The sequence below is a fragment of the Chroicocephalus ridibundus genome, chromosome 1, assembly GCF_963924245.1.
Source record: "Chroicocephalus ridibundus chromosome 1, bChrRid1.1, whole genome shotgun sequence".
Taxonomy (NCBI): Eukaryota; Metazoa; Chordata; class Aves; order Charadriiformes; family Laridae; genus Chroicocephalus; species Chroicocephalus ridibundus.
In genome coordinates this window covers 212,979,471-213,000,819 of record NC_086284.1, presented here as the reverse complement: position 1 = coordinate 213,000,819, position 21,349 = coordinate 212,979,471, and the positions used below count along the sequence as shown (strand labels likewise).

The 21,349-nt window shown below is 42.8% G+C and overlaps 1 protein-coding gene across 3 annotated transcripts in view; it reads right to left on the bottom strand.

The window, feature by feature from the left end:
* Window positions 1-6,931: 6,931 nt before the first annotated feature.
* Window positions 6,932-21,349, bottom strand: part of SEPHS1 (selenophosphate synthetase 1) — a 26,704-nt gene continuing 12,286 nt past the window's right edge. For 2 of the 3 annotated variants that reach the window (XM_063323601.1, XM_063323603.1), the window contains exons 5-9: window positions 20,492-20,646; window positions 19,596-19,686; window positions 16,117-16,216; window positions 14,379-14,591; window positions 6,932-9,410 (exon numbers count right to left, since the gene is read on the bottom strand). In XM_063323601.1, coding sequence (XP_063179671.1) covers window positions 9,196-9,410; window positions 14,379-14,591; window positions 16,117-16,216; window positions 19,596-19,686; window positions 20,492-20,646 — 774 coding nt within the window. In that variant the 3' untranslated portion in view covers window positions 6,932-9,195. The remainder of the gene's footprint in view (window positions 9,411-14,378; window positions 14,592-16,116; window positions 16,217-19,595; window positions 19,687-20,491; window positions 20,647-21,349) is intronic. The other variant, XM_063323602.1, reaches the window with a different exon arrangement.

Here is a 21,349-nt window from a genome sequence, read left to right as displayed (position 1 = left end):
TGAGAACAGCCCCATCACTAAGACCTGCAGCACAGTTCAGAAGATGACTCTCATCATCTTTGCACATGTCCCTGTTGCCACCACGCCGTGGAGCCTCACCACTTCTGCAAAGCGGACTTCAGGCCCCCCGTGTCACAGTTCAGGCTAGCTCGTGCCATTGGTGTGACAGTCAGGTCATCCTTCAAGCCCTACGGTGGGGTGTCTCCTGCTGGAATTTGCTGTCCATCATCTTTCCCTGGAGGAACTCGGCTCTGACCAGGACAGAGCAGGGAGGTGGGGAGAGAAGGAAGAGCTCTGAGGAGGATGAAGGTGGGAGGGCCTTGCTCCAGCTCCAGCCTTGCAGGCTGCTCTCCCACCTACTCTCCCAGGAGATGGAGAAGGGTCCCAGGATCCAGATACGAGAGAGACAGGAGAGCACGGAGGAGTGGTAAACTGAGGGCAGCAAACCCCGTAACAAAATACCCAGTAACGTAATACAAGTTGGACAGCAGCATCAGGACTGGAAGGGAATTATGCCAAGAATTTGCGTTATTTTCCCACCCTAACATATGCAAATAGATCTTCACACCTGTCAGTTTGTTTATAAACCCTTTGCTCACGAGCAATCCAGCCAGGCCCTGCTCCCAAAGATGCACCATCAAGAGTAAGTCCCCTGTTGCTCCAGGCGGTCTCATGACGACGGGGTGCGCACCACAACCCTCCATCACAGCTGCTTTAAGAAGCTTCGCTCCATTTTGCAACAGGTTTTGCTGGAATCCGAGGTGACACGTTGGTGGATCGGAAACTCAGCTGTCAATTATACTAAGCTTCATGTCAGTGCTACAGATAAACAGAAGCCAAGGCACGGAGAGGAAGTGCTTCCGAACTTAACCTCTATCCTAAAAGCTGATTCCCTTTAAAACTCAGTGGCAAAACTCCCAATGATTTCAGTACCAGAGCAGGTTTGCGTACTCCATGTGTGGCAGCTGCCTGGACGGGAGCGCATTCCTGTTTGTGGTTCTCACGGTCAGTGACTCCACGTACGCTCGGTGTAGTTAGTCACTCCCTTTCGGGGCTACAACAAAACACAGGCTGTTCACAAAAAAGGAACACAAAAAACCGTCTCATATGACTAAACTATTTTGTGTAGTCAGAGGCAAGCATACGGGCACCGTGAAGGGACAACTAGCAGCAGCAGTGACGGCACCCAGCCCTTCACTGCCAACAAAATCAGACCTTTGACTCCTGAGCTATAGGAAAACCCTTAGTCATAGGTAAACAGAAAGTTAGTAAGAGTTCCCTAAATCAAATTCAAGTGAGGGGGAAGAGAAAGAAAGGAAGAAAAAAAAAAAAAGGCAACTAGAGTAGCAGTTTTATTATTGAAGTCCTAATTATAACCGCACCGAAAGGTCTATTTACATCTCAGATACATGCTGCAATGGCCTTCACAGCCCAAACTGAAACAGGAACCCCAATAAATCCTCATCTGTTTCAAACTTCAGGTAAGAATCCCATTGAAAAGATAAAGCAGAACAATACTCAATAAAACACATGTCAATCTGGCACGGACCTGTTTGCAATGTAGGTCTTTCTTCCGCTGTATCTGTTCGACAGCATCTTATGCAAAGGTGTCTTTCATACCTGGAAAAAAAAAATAAACAAAAAGAATACGTAGTTAGTGATTTTGCTGTCCTGATTTAGGAGCTTGAGAACTAAAATACATATAATACATGCTTCCATACATATACACATGCATGTTTAGAGAAGAGCCACCTCAAAAACTAATCTCCCTGTGCACTGAATACTGTTATTCCTTTTTACTCAATGCTTCTCTGTTAATCTTGATAATACAACTGGTAATACTGGCCTGGGCAGTAACTCCCGTGTCACTAGGCCACCCTGTTACATCTCACCCCCAAATGACTCAGGATGCCTCACGCTCCTGGGCACGGAGGGGCGGGTGGTGGAGATGACTGCCCTTCAGTTGTACCCTCACACAATCACAGAATGGTGGAGGTTGGAAGGGACCTCTGGAGACCATCTAGCCCAACCCCCTGCCAGAGCAGGGTCACCCAGAGCAGGTTGCACAGGAACGCGTCCAGGCAGGGTTTGAATGTCTCCAGCGACGGAGACTCCACCACCTCTCTGGGCAGCCTGTGCCAGGGCTCTGCCACCCTCAGGGTAAAGAAGTTCCTCCTCATGTTTAGATGGAACTTCCTATGCTCAAGTTTGTGCCCATCACCTCTTGTCCTGTCCCTGGGCACCACTGAAAAGAGCCTGGCCCCATCCTCCTGACACCCCCCCTTTCAGAATTTATAAGCGTTGATAAGATGACTAACACACACTGACACAGTCCATGATTGATCTTCAGTTCAACAAAAGATTGATCTCGGGCGTTGCTGGCACCTCTCCGGGCTGCAGCGCTGAGAACCACGTGGTGACATTGACGGTGTGACTGCTGGTTGTGGTGTAGCCATGCTCTCCAGAAACAGGAGAAGCATGTGGGCACACATGAAAAACCCTGCCCTTTGCGCCTTATTCTGATTTTTATCCAAAAAAAAATAAAAATAAAAATAAAAATCAGACTGAATCTCATGAACCTAGGGAAAGAAATGAAGGAGAGATTTTTTTTCATTAAGAAAACTGATGGTGGCGTTCATCTTTTTATTAAAATGAATGGCATTTAAGAGGGGCTATGTCTTTGCGAAGTATTTTTACAGCTACGTCTGTCAGTTTCCCAAACATTATAGAACATTTTTATACAGCTGTTTTGCATTTGGCTTTTAGTTTTAATGTTTTCTGTTCATTAAATCACAAAACTAATAAAAACTAAATGATTGAGATTTCTCCAGCAGTACAGAAACAGTCCTAATGCACAGTGTTATAATTTAATAAGCACCTCAATTGACTATTAAAATCCACATCATGAGCAGAACTGTAATTCCAAAGATGAGGTCTTCCAAACGCTTAATTTACTGTGGTGGGAAGTGGCAGCTGCTCCAACTCAGCAAAATTAGCTTTTCTAACTTAGATGCCAGGGAAAACAGATGTAGATGACACGATAACAAGAACAACAACAAAATCCACCACCAACAACCAGGCTCATTTCTCATCACCAGAAGATTCAAGAAGGGCTTCTACAGATACATCAGCAGCAAAAGGGAAGCAAAGGAAAACGTGGATGCAATGGAGAACAAAGTAGGGGGACCTAGTGAGAAAGGACATGATGTCTTCTCTGCCTTGGGCTTTGCTGGCATGGTCTGTTCTCGACTTCCCTGTGCGGAGCAGCAGGGTCTGGGGCCGCAGAGCATCACCCACACTGCAGAAGTCTGAACTGGAGACCATTGAAGCAAACTGGGCATTTTCAACTCCATGGGACCACGTGGGATTGATCTGTGGGAGCCAATGTGACTGCAAAGCTGCTCTTCTGCGCCAGGAGAGATGTAAATGTCGTACCTGTTTTCACAAAGGGCAAGAAAAAGGATCTGGGGACCTCAGTCTCCAAAAAGATGATGGAGTAAACTCTCCTGGATTTGCTGCGCCCACATACGCCAAGGACAAGATGATTTGGAACAGTCAGCACAGATTTCCCAAAAGCAAAATGGGCCTGGCCAACCTCTTCATCTTCTGCAACGGAAGAGCTCTGCGGACTAGGGTAGGGCAACGGGCATCCTGACCTTGCCTTCTTGGGCCAGGCAGATTGTGATGTGGGTGGAAAGTGGGCTAAACCGACGGGCTCAAAGGGCTGCGATGAGCAGTACGAAGGGCGGTTGGTTACTAGTGGCATCCCTCAACATTCAATAGCGGAATCAATGCTGGTTTATCTCTGCGTTACTGACCCGGGCAAGAATGAATCCCCAGGACGCTGGCTGATGACACCGAGCTGGGGAAGCAGCGGGACCTCAGCAGGTTGGCAGGAACCCCCTGGAAGTTCGGCAAAGGCAGAGTGCCATACCCAGCATGGAGTAACCCCATGCTGCAGGACGAGCTGGGTCCTGCCTGCCTGAAAAGCAGCTTTGCAGGAAAGGACTTTACGGATGAGTTGAATATGCGCGAGCAGCGTGCGCCTGCAATGAAAAGGGATGACTGCGTGGCAGGGCTGCAGGGGCAAGAGTGCGGCCAGAGAGCGAAGGGAATTGGTTCTTCCCCTCTATGAGACAGTTTTTGAGATTACATCTGGACACCGCGTCTAGTTTTGGGCTCCCCAGCACAAGACACTGACATCCTGGAGCGAGTTCAGTGGAGAGCCACCAAAATGAGGGGGCTGAAGCACAGGATGCACGAGGAAAGGCTGAGAAAACAGCTCAGCTTGAAGAAGAGAGGGCTCCAGGGAGATCCTACAGTTGTCTGCGAGTACCTAATGGGGGGAGATAGAGAAGACAGCCAAATTCTTCTTGAAAGTTTACGGCAAAATTAAGAGACAACAGGCACAAACCACAGCAAGAAAAAAATTCTGCTAGATGTAAAGAGAAAATTCTGCAGAACGGGGATGGCCAAAACAGAGAGACTGTGAAATTTCCATCCTTGGAGATATTCAAAGCCGGACTGCACACAGGCCTGAGCAACCTAATGTGACCTTGAGGTTGTCACTGCTTTGGACCAGGAGACTGCAAGACAGCTGTTCCAAACCACATTATTCTCAGTTCAGGTATGGAGGCAGAAGCATCACCTAACTGGCCTACTACAATAATGAATATACATCTATACACAAATCTCTTTTGACCTTAGAAATATCAGGACCGTTTTTCTGTTGTCACTATTTCCCCATCTCTGAAGGCTGGAGATGTGGGGCAACAGTTTTTTCATGCCTTGAAAAATTACATCAGAAAATACGTTAACATTGTGGGCAAAAGCACAAAACAGCACCAGTTGGAATATCAGCATTAGCTTAAATACGTCTTGGGTGACAGAAGGAAAGACATAGCGTCGTGGTCTGGAGATGGGCAAGCGATGAGGTAGGTACCCAGAATCAGAGTCTGGAGCAGCAACACCCGTGCTGAAGTCTAAACTGGTGCTGCTGGAAGCAGAGCAAGTCAGACTAAAGCTGGTTTAGACACACGTGCAGGAAATCCTCCATGTGGAGGACAGATGGTTGTGCTGCAATTCGAGTTTGTTGAGAGACAGGCTGCCACCAGGTTGAACGGTGTTGCCTTGCACAAAAGCAAAGTCCTGTCTCTAGCTCCTGGCCTCTGCTGAATTTCAAGCTTTGGGCAACCCCTAGCCACCTACCGAGGCACCGCAGGCGGGCTTCTCTCTCCAGTGTGAGAAACAGGGACTAAGGAGCTTGTGAGCTGTGGGTGCCCACCCACTCAAGACACAGATGCCTTCAGACGTAACAGAGACAGCTGGATCCATCACAGCCAGCTCTGAGCAGAAAGAACTTAAAAAACCCAACGCTCTTCCTTCGTGGTTGGCTCTTGCCATGCCAGCTGACCTCAGCAGCTAGCGAGCTGATAAGCAGAAGTCTCCTTCACAGAGATGTTGCTCCTATTGAGGTCCTACAGCTCCACAAGGGGATCCCCTTCTCCCTCATGACCACCCAGCCGGGGAAAAATGCCTACCAATAGGCTAAACAAGGGGAGATTTAATTACCTTCTCCCTCTTCAAGCACCAGCCACAGAGGTTACCACCACATCTTGGGGTCAGAATGCAGATGTACACCCAGAAGGTGATTTCCTAACTGTCTGCCAGGTGTTCAGTGAAGAAAAATCAGTAAAAGAGTAAGCATTGGCCATCGTGCCCATCCGTTCCCTCCCACAGTCCCTCAGGTGTGCTGCCCTCTCACTGCAGCATTCACACCAGTTTTCCTGTCTCCTAAATTAGAAAAGGGTCAGTCCTGAATTTCTAGCAAAACGTGAAATCAAAATAATACCTAAAAAAAAAAAAAAAAGGGCCAAAACTATTCTGACTTTATATACTGCCACAGTTTTAAGAGTGTTATTTTTCCCTGATGCAGGAGGAAAAGCAAAAGGCTGAGGAAATCAACACATTAAAGAGAGAGAACAGATCCTAGCTTTCCAAGAGCACGTTACTTATCAAATGCATTGCTCAGGCTAGCAAATATTCCAATTATTAGATTCTTCCTTCTCCATCTCCGCTCTTCTCGCAACTTCGAGGGAGCGTTACCAGCAGCCTTCTCAGAGCGACTGAGGGGTGGGAGTTGGTGCATGCAGAGGTACCTGTGTATGCAAACGAGAAGTACATTACATTTGTGGAAACGACTGGAAACAGCCAATAAAAACAACTGCTATTGCTTTCTCAGAGCTTTTTTGATGCCAGCATCTCAAAAAACTTCATTTAAAGATCTTCGAGTGCCTTACTTAAAGCTACTCGTCTTTGGACGTGCTAGCCCAGTACAATATACCCTCCTACAGCTTATGCTTGAGCTGCAACCTCTTATTTAGCAAAACAAGTCATAAAACATCTTTAACAAATCCCCGCACTCCTTAACTGATTAGGTGCTGCTAACAGAGGACTTCCCAACTCAATAATCACCCACTCAGCGGCACATTTCAGCCGGCCAAGCCAGGAAGCACTTTGGGATGTAAATTCCAGCCATCAGGAAACATCAGGGGAGGCCTCGACCATCCTTCACGGGAGAGGGCTTTTGCTTGTAGCTGCCTTCAGCAGCTGCAAAGGGAAGTTTTCCTCTGAAAGTCCAGACTTGCCACGAATAGTTGGCTCGATGGTTGCGAATTTTCACTCACCCGGCAGGCCAGGAAACCTTCCTCCGCACACCCTTCCCCTTGAAGATGAACCTTCTACCATTCAAGGCATGTCTAGGTCTAGGGTCGGAAAAGTGTTGGTTTCACACCTGTCTGATGGACTAATCAACATAACAAGTGATTAAAAAATCCCCCCAACACACCTCAGTATCTACCAACTAGTAATTTTTCTGCTCAGGGTGAGCTTACACACATCTAGCACCAGTTAAAAACACAACAGATAACAAGTATTTTCACATGGAAACATTCAACTGCTTCGCACGCATTTGATGCGGTTAGGGATTTTTTAGTCTAATAGTGACAGTCTTGTCCATGACCATAAAGAAAATGAACAGAAGCCAGCTCCACAGTTTTGTTTCAGGATACAGAAGAAACTTCACTAAATGGCCAGGAAAAAAAAGGATTGGAATCAGCATTTTTTGGCCAGACAACTGTTTTTTGATGCTTTATTTTCAGAACTGCTGTGAAAAACCTAACAATTGACTATTTTTTTTTTTCCAAAGCAAAGTCAAAAATGCAGTTACTGCGCTTGGAGGTTTTGTGGTGAACATGCAACTCGCAGACTTCTTCTCCAGGAAAAGAAGCAGGAGGTTCCGTGTCGTTTAGTCTACTCACAAGGGAGAAAAAAAGGAAAAAAAATTCTAGCTTTGCAAAAACTGTCTGTTGAGAACACTACCAAGTGGAAAAAAGAAGAGACAAGCTTTGCCACAGTCTTCACTAGGAGCAAGACTGGAAATTTAAACCTTGCATGATGCAGAAGACGGGTTCATCTCTAGCAACTCATTTTTCATAGACCGAAGCCCTTGTAATTCGTGCTGCCAGCAGTAACAATTATCCGAGATTTTCTTCTTCCTGGTCCGAATATCAAGGAGCAAATTCCACAATCTGGGAAGAGTTTAACAAGAGCGAAGCACACTCGGTCCCGTTCAGCAGAAGAACCGCACGGTGTGTCTCGGCAGAAGAGAGCGAGGCAGAGTTAGCAGTGAGCCGGCTTACCCTGCCGGCAGGGAGAAGATGGGTTTCAGCATCCGTTCCACTGACAGGGCTGCTCAGGAATCCTCCTCTAGCTTACAGCAGGCACAGCCAGGAGGACTTGCAGAGGAAACAATTCAAAACTGTTGCATACTTTGTGCTGATAAGTAAAATAAACAAAATAGAGTGGATAATATACTTGGAGATAACCTACTTGCCCCCAACTTGGGCATGCAGGCGGAGATATTCTAGATTACCACTGGACATCACAGTTTGCAGAATCGAGCAAAGGAGTAATAACAACTATCGATATAATTACACTTGTAATAAAATTAAAAAACCGAAGGTCTCTTCTCTTTGCAGTTTGTAATTCATTCAGCTAGGAATCAAAAGTTCATGCACTTATACAAGAGCAATAAAAAAAATTAAATATTTATTTTGAATAACAAGCTTCAGTTCAAGCTGCAATGTTGGCAATGTAGATTTTAAACACAGATCACAAAAGCGTGCACAAAAATGTATTTGAGCAAAGAACAAAATAATACTAAGAATTATACTAAACAGCTGCTGATTTTAAAGAAACAAAAAAAGGCCTGTAATCACTATACAAAATATAAAATGTATTAAACACTACCATCCACAGAACAGAGGTTTATTTTAGTTTGATTATATTTAAAAATTATTTGTGTAGTTATTTATATAGTGAATTGTAAATGAATATTATACAGTAACCTCCTTTTGGTCTGCAAAACCTTTGTTGCACTATAGCACATCCAATCACATTGCAAAAAAAGAATTATTTTTCCTTACTATCAATAAAGAAAACAATCATTGATAATACAGTAAATATTGTCAGGTCTACAAATAATGAAATTAAAAATGACTCCTTCGACTCTGAAGCGCTTTCCATGCAAAGTCAGCACTTGCTCGTTTAAACAGAGTGCACTACCAAGCAATGTCCAGGGTCGTAGATGCTCTTGGCAAGACTAAACCTTACCGTAAAATTAAAATAATAAAAAAAAATAATCAAAGATTGAATGTAATCATGCAACCCTCTTACTACTGGGTATACCCACTGTGTCGCTTATCGATTTATTGCCTTTCTGGAATATCACTCAAGGCATCAAAATTAGACTTATGATAAATATACATATAATGAAAGGACACAAACTGCTATTCGACACTACTACTGGTAATGTCTGTGCTACGTGAAAGCACCTTTAAAAAGAGCCTATGCGGCAAGAGATAAGTGTCTAAAGATTCAAAATGAATCAACAGTATTGGATAACAATATAATTCTCAACTCAGAAGCTGCCTCAAGATTAGGTGCATCTTCAGTTAATGTAACAGGAAAAAAAGGCAATGGATTTTATTTTATTAATTGTATCCACTCATAAACTGACCTAAGGCCACCAGATGTGCAGACACAACAAGTTTTCTTTTCTTTTTACAGTTCTTTTAAATTGTAGGATGATAAAGGAATAGATCTATTTAAAAACAAACAGCTATTTCATCTATATTAAGAGGTGGCACCGGGCGTCGGGTTCACGTTCTGAGTGGCCACCTGTGGTGCGACTTCAATGATTCGTGGTTTGTCTATAATTCTGGCTGTGCGGTTGCCCTTCTCTACGATGCCGATAATCCATGCTTGGTGACCTTCGCCGTATTTTGGAGACTTGATCTCGGCACAAAAACGTGCTGCCTGTTCTCGTGGTAAACAGATGAGGAGGCCTCCTGCAAAGAAAAAAAGCAGAGCATTAAAACAGCTGATTGCAAAGCATTCCAACCTTGATCTGCCAAATCCTTATTTAGACAGGCACTTGGTGACTTCAGCGGATTCTGTCGAACTCCAAGAGAAGACAAGGTGGAAGTCTGAGCTCTGGCTTTACAGAAAGAAATTTGTGCCTAAATTCAGTGTTTAGAGGGTATGTAAATCAAGCCAAATACACACAAAAGATGTTGGCAAAAGGACATCCTACTGCTGCCAACAAATGACATACTGAAACAACACCAGCATTGTAAACTTCCCACAAAGTACTGCAAAGTGCCTCTACACAGAAACGTTTTGGATAAAGGTCATATTCAGGTACCTACAACCGCATATTGGTAGCAGCTGATTCTGCAAGTAATCCCATTTCCTGCAATGACATCAGTCATCAAAGTAGGGACTGTTACCAGAGAATGCAACAGGCAGAAAATTAAGCTTAGGCTTCATCCAGTGCTTCCTGCGACAATCCTTCTGACCCCTTTGTTAGGGAATTTTCTAACCTCTTTTAGCCTTTCCCGTAAGATATTTTTCTCAGAGAAAGCTGAAAAATATGTACTAATTAATGCTTTTCAGAAGCAGCACAGTAACAAACTAGCAAGCTTGCCGTGCTGCAACACAGAGCAGCAAACTCATCTGCAGATGCCTAATTAAACCTCAAAGCACTGCACGCTACATGCCGTTTGCGCAGCTCCTGTCTGTACGCCGTGTCGCGTTCTGACACAGCAGCCTCTTCTAAGGGATGTTAAAATATCAGCTCCACTGGAAAATATCTGGAGAAGACAGGCAAGAGAATATATTCATGCAAACAAGATTTTGGGCACCTGCTTAGGCTTGCTTACTCCTAAAGAGTTATTTGACCCAAAGTCTTCTCATCTGGGCGAAGGGCATAAACCAGCAGCACAAGTCGTGCCACCAGCTCTGAGCCAACCCTGGGGGTGAAGGGCCTCCTGCTGAGCCAGCCACCCTGGCCCACCTCCTCCTCCATGGCCCTTGAGCAGCTTTTTAGCACCTTGGGAACCTTTATGTTTGCTTTTCCAAGCAAACAGTTCTCTCAGTAGTAACTAAAGACACTTAGTTTAGGCCATGAGGAATAAGCAGCTACTGAACAGGAGGAATTATTTATAAGGATATGTGGATTTGTGAAAGTTATTTTTTAGGTTCTATATGAAGCAAATGAGCGTGCCATCCAGAAAAACACCTACCTCCCTCAAACATTTCAAAACAACAAAAAAAACCACACTCAAAACGCTTGAAAGACAGTGTTTAAACTACTCTAGGTGTAACGAGACACATCAATGGCACAGGGATTATGTGTCATTCCCATGGAAGGCTCTAGATCAAATTGAAGAGAAACTTACGTCATGATGCGAGTCAGGGAAGAGGGTTTTAAGTGCAGAGAACATGCTAACTAGCCAGAAGGGAGAAGTATGGTGAAAAAGGAAATAAGAAAGAGCACAAGAATAACCTTCACTCAATTATCTTTTCCCTACACACTCTCTTTCTGCAATTTTGTATCACTTGTATGCATATCCTGTTAATGTTCTTTGGCAAGATCAGAAAAAGTGGATGAAATCCCAGTTTCCAATCAAAAAATAACCTCCCACCTGCTGGCTGCATCCCACAGTTTGATCGATAAGCCTTAATAGAGGCTATATCTTGATCAGTAGTAGGATTCCCATCTGCAGGGATTATAATTATTTCTATAGTAGATTGACCAGTGTCTTTAATGCTTTGGGTAAGTCCTTAAGGTCTTCCACTATGAATTCTATTCTATTTTATGTTATTGGTCTTCCCCTCCCCAGCTGCTGTTTTTTGTCCCATGGACAAGATGTCTTCATCTGTGCAAGGTCACGGCCACCACAAGTTTAAGTTGTTGCAACATGCCTGTGGAAAAGGAAGCAGCAGTGCTATTTGCACCGAAACAGGCAGCATTTCATGGTGTACCGAGTCTGAGGTCTGTGTCAGCCACCACCGAAGATGTAGACACTTGGTGTCTGTCCTGGCTTACCTTTTAAAAAATGTAAGGGTTTTTTTTGGTAAGAGGTTTTGAACACTGTTGCTTTTAACTGTTCTAGTGCAAGCAGGGAACTGGACAGAAAACTTCAAAAGCAAACTAGACAAAGCTTTGCAATTAAGAGCAGAGATACAGTTTGTGAATTGAAACCCAGTGTCCCTGCTCCTGCTAATGGTTTTGTACCACAATGACTAACAAAAGGATGAGATCATTAGCCATGCCTCTTGCCAGGCACTAACGCAGCCCTAGTTTTCTACCCATCTGCCTATTTCTACAAAATTTGCGCCAGCACCCTGTTGTTGACATACCTCTACTACACTAAAAAAGTTGGCTGACACCAGACAACAGTTTATTACAAGAGGACTGGCAAAAATACACCCATGCATGAATAGCCCACAAGGAGTAACTTTGTAACTCATTTCTGCAAACAGCCAGCCTAATAAACAGAATTAAGTTTTTTGAAACTAACTGCCCGACTGCACCTTTAATCCTTAACCAAAGAATTACGTAAAAGAGAGCCCAAAATAACGTAAAACTGCAATTTTAAGAAAATACACCCTAAGCAAGGGTGCCTGTGTAGGATGGAACAGATGACATAATAAATCTTTCCAACACTGACTTCTGTCAACAGGTGCCCAACAAATGCGCACTGGAAAAAAACCAACAGTCTTAAAATCCATTAAAATCGTTTCCCAGTAAATTTCTCATTGCCTGCCCACTCTGCTGTAAACATCTGTTCACAAAGGAAGAAGCTACAGACAGAGCATTTCTGGAAGTTTAAGACAACAGAGAAAGAGCATCTCTGCATTACGGTATGAACAGCCCTGAGCAGCCCTACCAAAGGCATCCTCACAACTGGATACAGAGGTGCGGCAAGGCCGACACTCGCCTTCATATAAATCAACACCAGGACATGAAAGTGGGCAAACAGCCTGGGTCTGAATGCTACGGAGCCATCCCAGCACACACACCATGCCCACGCTAATCCACACTGCTGCGATGTGTCAGGCTATCCAGCGTAAGCCTAAAGCCTATGGGACCGCAGTTATACAGCTTTCAGCTCAGAGCTAAAGCCACATGGCTACGGATCTTTCCAATATTTGGCAGACACCGCCCTGTAACAAATCCCTGTAGCCACCTCTAACGCGAGAAATGCAACGCTGCGATGAAATCAAATATATGTGTTTTGAGGCACCCAAAGTTCACAAATAACCACTTACGTCTTGCTGTTTTTTCCATCATCATCTATCTATGTTGAAACATAAGCCGTTCAGCATTTCGGACACCTCTTGCTCAGTCCCAAAAGAGATTCTGAAGTCAACTGTTTTCTGCTTCCAAGTACTCTCACAACAGCACACACATCCGCACAGTTTTACATTCCTTCAGTGAAAAGGCAGAATTGGATATCCCCAGGGTGCAGGACGGGCAGCTCGGAACTGAAGACTCAAGCGCTCTGTTTGCGGCTAAACCATTCCCGTGCCAACTGCTCTACAAACCTCTGCCACAGCCACCCACCTGAAAGAGCATCCTGCAACTCCAGCTCTGCGTCCATGCTATTTTTTGGACTCTTTCCAATCGGTAACAAATGCTACTAGCACTCTGGTTATGTGGACTCCTGGGTAATAAGAATCTGTCTGGTGCTACCAATCTTATTGACAGAGTTTGCCAAACTGCCACCAGATATTTCTGGTCTCTGCTAACCGATGCTGGATTTGAACTCTTGAAAGGGTTCACGTCCCGTATCCTATTACACATCATCTTATACAGCCTCTGTAGGACAGAGCGTCTGCTTAAACACAGATGGCTAAGGAACAATTCAGCAGATCACGGTAAGCTGTATATTCGCAAGGGGAAAAGTTTATGGCTCTCACTGTGATGCTTCTTTCCAGATCTTTGGACTGTTTTGCTTCAAGGGGCCCCCTCTGTTGTGAACTGCAGAGAACTTGGATAATACTTTTGGAGAGCAGGAAGAGGGTGGGGAAATGAGATAAGAGAAAAGGCAGATTTGTAGCTACATCTTCTCCACTTCCCAAAGAGAAAGAAAAGTCAGATTGAAGAAAACAAAATGGAACAGTACAGAAGATTCAAGGGGAATGTGAAGTAGAGAGACTTCCAGCAGAAGACAGTGATCATGTTAGTCAAAGTGGTCTACACTTAACAATAAGGCAACTTTCAAACCTCAGAAGTTCTTATCACCTGATGATTGTTTAAATGCTTATCTGAAATGGAACTTGGTGTCTGTAGCCCGATTCTCAGTAGATGTCTGTTGTATTCATTGCCACTGCAACTGGCAGCTTTATTGAATACAGAACTCAAGTAATGAATGGGTTGGAAACTTTTTATTTTGCTGCTTGTCACAGTCCCTTAAAGTCAGTTTTCATAAATATAAGGGAAAAAAAATCTACGTTCTTGGATGTCTGTGTGCTGTGGATAGAGAAGGCCTCAGTTGCCAAGACTGGCCCATTCAGTGCTAAACTTCACACATATTCATAATCAGAAACAAAACACCACTCATTTGACTGGCAAACCTACTGCAGGTGGCTTTACCTTTGAGAAAACTGTGTCAGCTGTGCTGGGATTTTCAGATAGTCACTGTTCTGGAGTTAACAGCTAAGAGAAAAATAGGTTTCACAAGAATTTAGAGTCATCACTAACTTCTAACTGCAAAACGTTCTAGATACAGCAAGGGTTTCTATGATAGTGTTTCATAAGGGAGTAGAAGGCATTCAGGATGGGATGGTAGTTTGGAAGTTAGGCTGAAAGTGTTAATTGTGAACAGTTCTGTGGCTAATGCTCATTAGCTTGGCTACACACCAAACCAACTGTGATTTTGAATGCACATGATTCGTACATTTGAAATGTTATTAAATTCTAACGCGGAGGTGTAGGGAAGGAAGAGGGTGGCACAACTGTCACCTACCTGAAGTCTCCGGACAAGTCCCGTGCATGAGGCCAAACATATTGCCACAAGCCTTACTGACAGCTGCCATCTTAGCAAGAACAGGGAGGTTATGAATAACAAAGGACACCTCATTTCGCTGCTGCTTGGCAAGGTTTTGTGCATGCCCCAGGATTCCAAATCCTGTGATGTCTGTAGCTGCATGTGCATTGAAAGTGTGCATGAGTCCAGCAGCTACAAGAGAGGGGGTGGGGAGGGGAAAAATCAGGAAAAAAATTATTCAACAATATTGTGCACAGTTTGAATTAAGTTGCATACCTTTAATTGGAATCAGGTTGTTTTACTGCTTAAATTAATAATAAAAAAAATCATGCTTGAAGGGAACGGGAATTCACCAACACTGTATGTAACCCTTAAAAACTTCAACTTGTATTTAAGGTATTAAATCATGCTGAAAAACCAGCACCGAATTTATATTTATGAGCATGCTCTATTAGACATGTGCTACTAATTTATATTAGCGCTCTAAGAAACAGGGGCTTGCTCCAGATTCAAACTTCCCAAAGTTGAGGGCCAAAGGTTCTGAGCTCAAATTTGCTTCAATAAGGACAAGGACCAGACTCATCCTGCATTAGGTTTCTCACATCTCCTTCCCTGCCCCTCGATAAAACGATCACATCAGAACTTAAGTTCTGGACACTTTAAGAGCTTAAGAACAAAGCCTGCAGGTTGCGGGGGAAGGGCCCCAGCCTCCCCACCTATGCATTCATGAAATTCTTGGGCACTTGCAACTACAGAGCCCTGGGTGGGAGAAGGGCACCTCTGCATGCAGGACAATAGCTCCAATTAAGAATATTTAAGTGTATATAAAGGTGCCTGACAAGAGTGAATGGAGAAAAACAAAACCAAGAATGCTTTGCCCTTCTTCGGTGCTTCCCAGTGGAAGAGCAGGACCCATGTCTTTTCCATAAAACAATCCTGGTCATTTATTTTTCCTGGAAGACTTTGCGAAATTCAGAATGAAAAAACAGTGGGATGACATAACAAATACCAAATGAAAACTGAATAAATGGGAGACAAGATAATTAACTATTCCTCTTCCTTCAGCTGAGAAGTAAGGAAACACCTAATTCAATTCTCTGCTCCTCCAAAAATAATCTGAACAAATAATGGAAATCCTGGATTAAAATTTCTAGGGTAAAAGCAGAACCTTTCCCCTGTCAAAATTAAAAGAAAAAAAAAATAAAAAAACCAACATCACCAAAACAGGGGAAAAAAAAAAACAGAAAAGAAAACATGTGCTACATCTTCCATACTTTGGGAAGCACATAACATAAAAAAATTAAAACATAAAATTTTAAATTGAAGCATACAAAAACGAGGAGCTTTTCCTTTTTTATTCTATTTCTAATTTTTTAACCTTTTTACAGTCAGGCCCTCATGAGTTCTCTAGGCACAGAAGATAAGGAACATATCCAACATATTTCCCTTTAAAACATCCTCTAACTCACTGGGATGTTACTCGCAGCACTCACATGAGTCATAATCATCTCCAGCGGCATTTGTGTTTTTGCTGTATAATTAAAAGAGGGCGTTTGATTTTAATTTGCTTGCTTCACAAGCACTGAACAGCAGAAAGATGGGGCAGAAGGAAGGGATAAAGCGGCTGTGTCACATTTCCCCACAGCAGTGAAATGAAATTAAGTAGGGAATTAGAAAAACCTACCGCCTCCCCCCCAACACACACACCTCTTCTTACCTGTTCTGTTCAGTCGTGCCATATTCATCATTGCTTCCTGGTATGCTAGTTCTACATCTTCTTGCGTTACCACTAGTTTGATTTTATTCCACTTTTCTGGCTAATGGATGAAATAAAGATGATTCTTTTAGATTTTCAGCTATATATTTTTAAAGCACACTCACACCACTTCAAAAAAATCCTTCATTCAAAATGCACTTGTATTTTTTCTTTTTTTTTTTTTTTTTAAACTCAGTTAAAGAGGGGCAAAAAGTTCAACAGTCAGAGGTGTGTGCCTTACTCTGCTGTACCTAACTGAAGTTCATTTAAAGATCTATTTGGCACTAAGCACCTCAAATCTTGGCTTCAGCAGCAGAGTGGAGTGGAATAACCTATCCTTGGGCAAAGAACTCTTTCAAGGCAACTCTCTGGCTCTAACTCCACAGCCAAATTAAATTTGTTGCTGGACGTTGAGACTGGTAATCTCTGGCTGCTTAGCTTTCTTTTTTTTAAGAGACAATTCTTAAGTTCACATCTGGGCACTTTGATCAAGAAAGGCCACTGATATCCACAAGTCCGGGTCTGAGGAACGTATGCTACGGCAGGATGTAGTCACTCTAGTGAGTTAGGATTAAGACAGTTTCATAAACTTCCTTTACAGTTTAATATCAGCATCTCCTTCCACCCCTTCTCCAGTGTCTTGTATGGACTCATGCCTCCATCACATGCTAAACAAGGCTTTTCATCCCAAAATGGTCTCAGAACAATTTAGGAAATGGTACCTTTATAAAGGGCAATTGTTTCATTCAAAGCTGAAGTAATTCCAGATCCAGAACGAAACAAAGCAACTATTTAGCGGTTAGTAGCAACACTACAAACTGGTTTAATTTTCTTCTTTTTTTGCAATGGAAATATAATTAGAGAACTGAAAGTAAACAAAAAATGGGATTTTTTTAAGCCACAGTGCCTAACACTGCCATTCCACGGAATAAACGCGCAGCACAAATTTATTACTAAATCAAAGGTGCAAAAAGTACTAAGAATTGGTATATGATGCTGCACTGTGGAAGGATCTTGTCAAAGAGGCTCTTATCCTTCACAAACGAGTGCTGACTTAGAGGGGTGTAAGAGGGAACCCAGAAGTGGCAAGGAGAAGAGACTGGTCAGCCAAAACAAATAATTTGTTAAAGAGCAAGGAAGTATATCAGTAAGACCAGAGCTTCTGCAATTAGTTTGAACTGAGTCTGAGCAATTAAGTAAGAGAGAGAGCAAATTAAAAAAAAAATGAGGCTATTAGAGAGGGGACACAATAGTGATTCTTCTTACTGTGGGTATGACTGAAAAACCTGAGCAGTCATTCTGCCTTAGTTTTCAAAAACACAGTTCTGAGGCTGATCATGGGATGGAAATCAGTCAGATGATGGGAATGGAAATCAAAGATGAGGTGGAAGCAGAACTCAAGGCTGAGGACAGAAGAGCCACAAACACAGGTAGGATATAAATTAGATGCAAATTCCTCTCCACTATAGCAATTAGATTAGTGGAGAGGAAACAGAGGCAGAAAAGCTCACAAAAATCCCCAAACAACTTTTAAAAACAAGCTTAGATTTCCAAATGTGAAGGGTCAAGTAGACAACAACAAGAGCTAGACGACCCCTTCTGAAGGGGGACAGCACAGCAACCCCTTTCGTGCTTTTCAGCTGAAAGAGGAAAAGGCAAAGGGATGCCAGTTCCCAGCCGTGGACCAGCCTACTCAGTCCACATCATCAGCCTGGCAGCCAAAGCCACAGCAAACAGCTTCATCACCCCTAGCACATCCCTGACCTGCTCCCCTGGGGCCCCAGCTCCCCCCAGACTCTTTGCAGCCTCCTCCCTTGCACTCCATGGCAGCTGCTGCCAACAACACAGCTGGGGCTTGGCTGCAACAACGCTGGCAGCAAACAAGCAAGGAGCACAAATTTTGCCTCTATTTGGATCTTCCTTTCACTTGTCACCAGGAACTCATTCACTACTGCTCTGTTTAAATACCTGAGCTCTTAGGTTGGTGGCTTTTTGTTTGTTTGTTTTTTTTTTCCTCTTTACGTTTGTTTTGCAGCCTCATATCTCTACACTCATTTTCCTTTTTTTTCCACCTATGCATAAACTTGCCATGCTATGTACCTTCTCTCACATACTTTTTAATACAAATTCCCTACAAAAACTTGATTTACAGGTGGATTTGTGCTGGGTAATTCCAGTTTCACTTTCCCTACTCTTTCACAAAACAAAGCTAGAGAAAAGGCAGCACAGCTACTCAGAAATTTTCCTACCATAGCAAAGATATATTCTGTTTACACATAATAGGAGGATTGATTTCCTTGCTGTCCTCATTTTTCAGACCAGGAAGTGTTTCTGGCTGACAGTCAAGGAAATTAGAAGGACTTGAAATATGTGGAAATATCCTTAATTTGCAAGTCTGTTTGTCAGTACAATAATAGATATATTAAGAAGTACGATTATGGCCAAAAACCGTACTATAAAATTGGTGTCTTGTTGTTTCACTTAATTTTCATATCAAGATTATCTGAGGCCCTGATCCTTATATCTGCTTGGAAAACACAGGTCAAAATTGCTAGGCCAGGCCCTATGAAGAAGGAGATAAATATTTTTTTCTTGTTGCTCATTATTCAGATTCAGACTCCAATGAAGGTTTAAGCTGGTTCTCTCCCACTTTTGCAAACACAGGCTTTGTAATTAGAATTCATCCGACAATGTAGTGGCCAACAGCCAAGACGAAGTAGACTCCAGCTCACTCCTCTGCCAGTCTATTGGCTCAGTAGTCCCAAAAGTAGAAAAGATGCATCTTTTTAAAGTGTAAACTGAGCAGTTATAATTCTGAAGACACGTTCTCGGAGCCAGACAACATAAGCAGATGCCAATTTTGCAGTCACTTTTCAGTTCAGTAGTTACATTTTTGCCTGAAGTAACAGATGGAAGTATGCCTACATACATAATGCTGCTAGAAATATTCTTATTGAATGCACAGGGTAATACATGTGAAGCAGAGATATATTTCCATGTACAAAAGCAGAAAGCCCAAGAACACAGACAGCAATCTTGGCCTAATTGCCATCGATAAGCTTTTGCCAATTACTTTGGCACGTGGAGTAGGGCATAATTTTACCCAGGGTGTTGTTCTGTTAGTAAACAATTTTGTTTATTACAGCAATGCCTGAGAACTAAGAACTAGATACAGTTAAGATGGGCTCACTAAGCAGAAAACAGTAAACTGTCTCGATTCCAAAAGAGTTTTCCACGTACGCAGGTAAGGCTGACACACCAAGGAGGAAAGAGGAGAGAGAGAGGTGGTAGATCATTCCCAACTGAGCCCTCAGTGTACTTACGCAGAAAGCCCAAGAACACAGAGTTTGTCATTTCGAGGTTTTGAGGGAATAAGGAAGGTCACCTGTAAATCACCCCTCTTCCCTATTTCTTTTTTTTTTTTTATGCAGTGTACTCACAATATCTAGCCACTGGTGGACAGCTACAGCCACTTGTGTTCCCAAGGGTTTAGTTAATACAAGCACGTCTCCTGGCACTGCATTGTCTGGCCTGAAAACAAACAATTCATATATTAATTACATAGTGAGATTCACACACGTTATTAGGAATAAGTGCTGATAATTACATTTTCACAGACCCCTGTATCTTGCTGCACAGTTAAAAAACTGACTAATTGCAGAATTACCCTTTGGGATTCATTGCCATGGGACATTATTGAGCGAAAAGCTACAAACTTATTAAAAATGCTAATCCTTCTTTCTTGAAATGTAACAATGCTTGCAGTCAGATACACACAAAATGACATCTTTTCTTTCAATTTACTGGAGACATAAGGTAGGACAGGGAAAAAAAACTGACCTTTGTTACTTCAGGGCATAAGATAACCATCACCAGGATCACGAACAAATTCATTTGTATAGTGTAACACGCCACAGCGGGACATTCAAAATCAGTTACAGTTAAATGGACAGAATGCTGTAAACACTGCAATTCTGTAGTTCTCTACAGCCATTCATAGGATAATTGGGAGATGGTTTAAAATGTATTTATAAATATGACATACATTTGTGTCCCAAAACAGTCTTCAATACCTTTAAAGGTTAGAAGCTTATCTCTCCTGTCAAAAGGAGAATAGGATCAAAAGATACTAGGGGATGGGGAGAAGTAAAAGGACATCCTGTTTAAAAAAAGCAAATATGTACAAAAGGGATGTGGCATCTGTTGAGTGCTAAGGACAAATGCAAGCAGGAGAAGGTACTGCTTTATTCATCACAAGATCACAATATGGTATTTAAAGGATTTTTACCGTATCCCTTCAAACCAGTACCTTTGATTGTTTAGCGATTTAACTTACATTATAAATTCATTAGGCTGACAGACTGTCGTGGCCACTCCTCCCAAAACAATCCAGGGATTTAACACTGTTTGGCCACCAGTAACAGATGTTCCTGCCTCTTCTGCTGCATCTTTGAAACCCTGGATAATTAGAGGCATCACTTTGTCTCTTTCCTAGAGATCAAAACAGAAGTCAGAGTTTCATACACAGCAGTGCTAGTCATTTCAAGACTAGTCCAGGGCTTTAATCACTCAAACCAAATGCTCTCATGGCAAATAGCTCATGACACAAGAGCCAGCCTTAGGAAGAGGTTTGCCTCCTGAAAATTGTGTATTAGCCCAGAGAGCTATGGTTTTACAGTTCTATGTAAAAGAGGGGAGGAGACACACTTATGCTGAAGAAACAGTCTTCAAAATGTCATACAAAAATTAAAGAAATCAAAGTTCTGGAAATTCAGAACAACTACCCTGCTGTTGTAATCAGGTACAGCCACAGCAGCGCAGTGCAGTAAGGCAAAGTTAAATCAAGCTGCATTTGGCCTCCACTACCCTGCAAAGTTTCAACTTACTTCCTTCTAAGAATAAACATCCCTTTTTCTCTAGAGCAAAACAAACATACATGCTGGTCACTTCCACAAAAAAGAAAAAAAAAGATAAAAAGAAACGTAATCTATTTCAGTTTTTTCTGCTTCAGAGAGATGTTACAAAGCTGGCATAAGCAAATCAGAAGTATCTATACAGATTGATACATCAGTTGGTAATCAAATGTTGCGTTGGAGCAATACTGTCCTGAACTGACAGAAGCAGACCTCATTTTGGTGGGGATGAAGGCATTAGCTGCAGAAGATTACAATGCCACAGAAAACTGAGCTTTTAA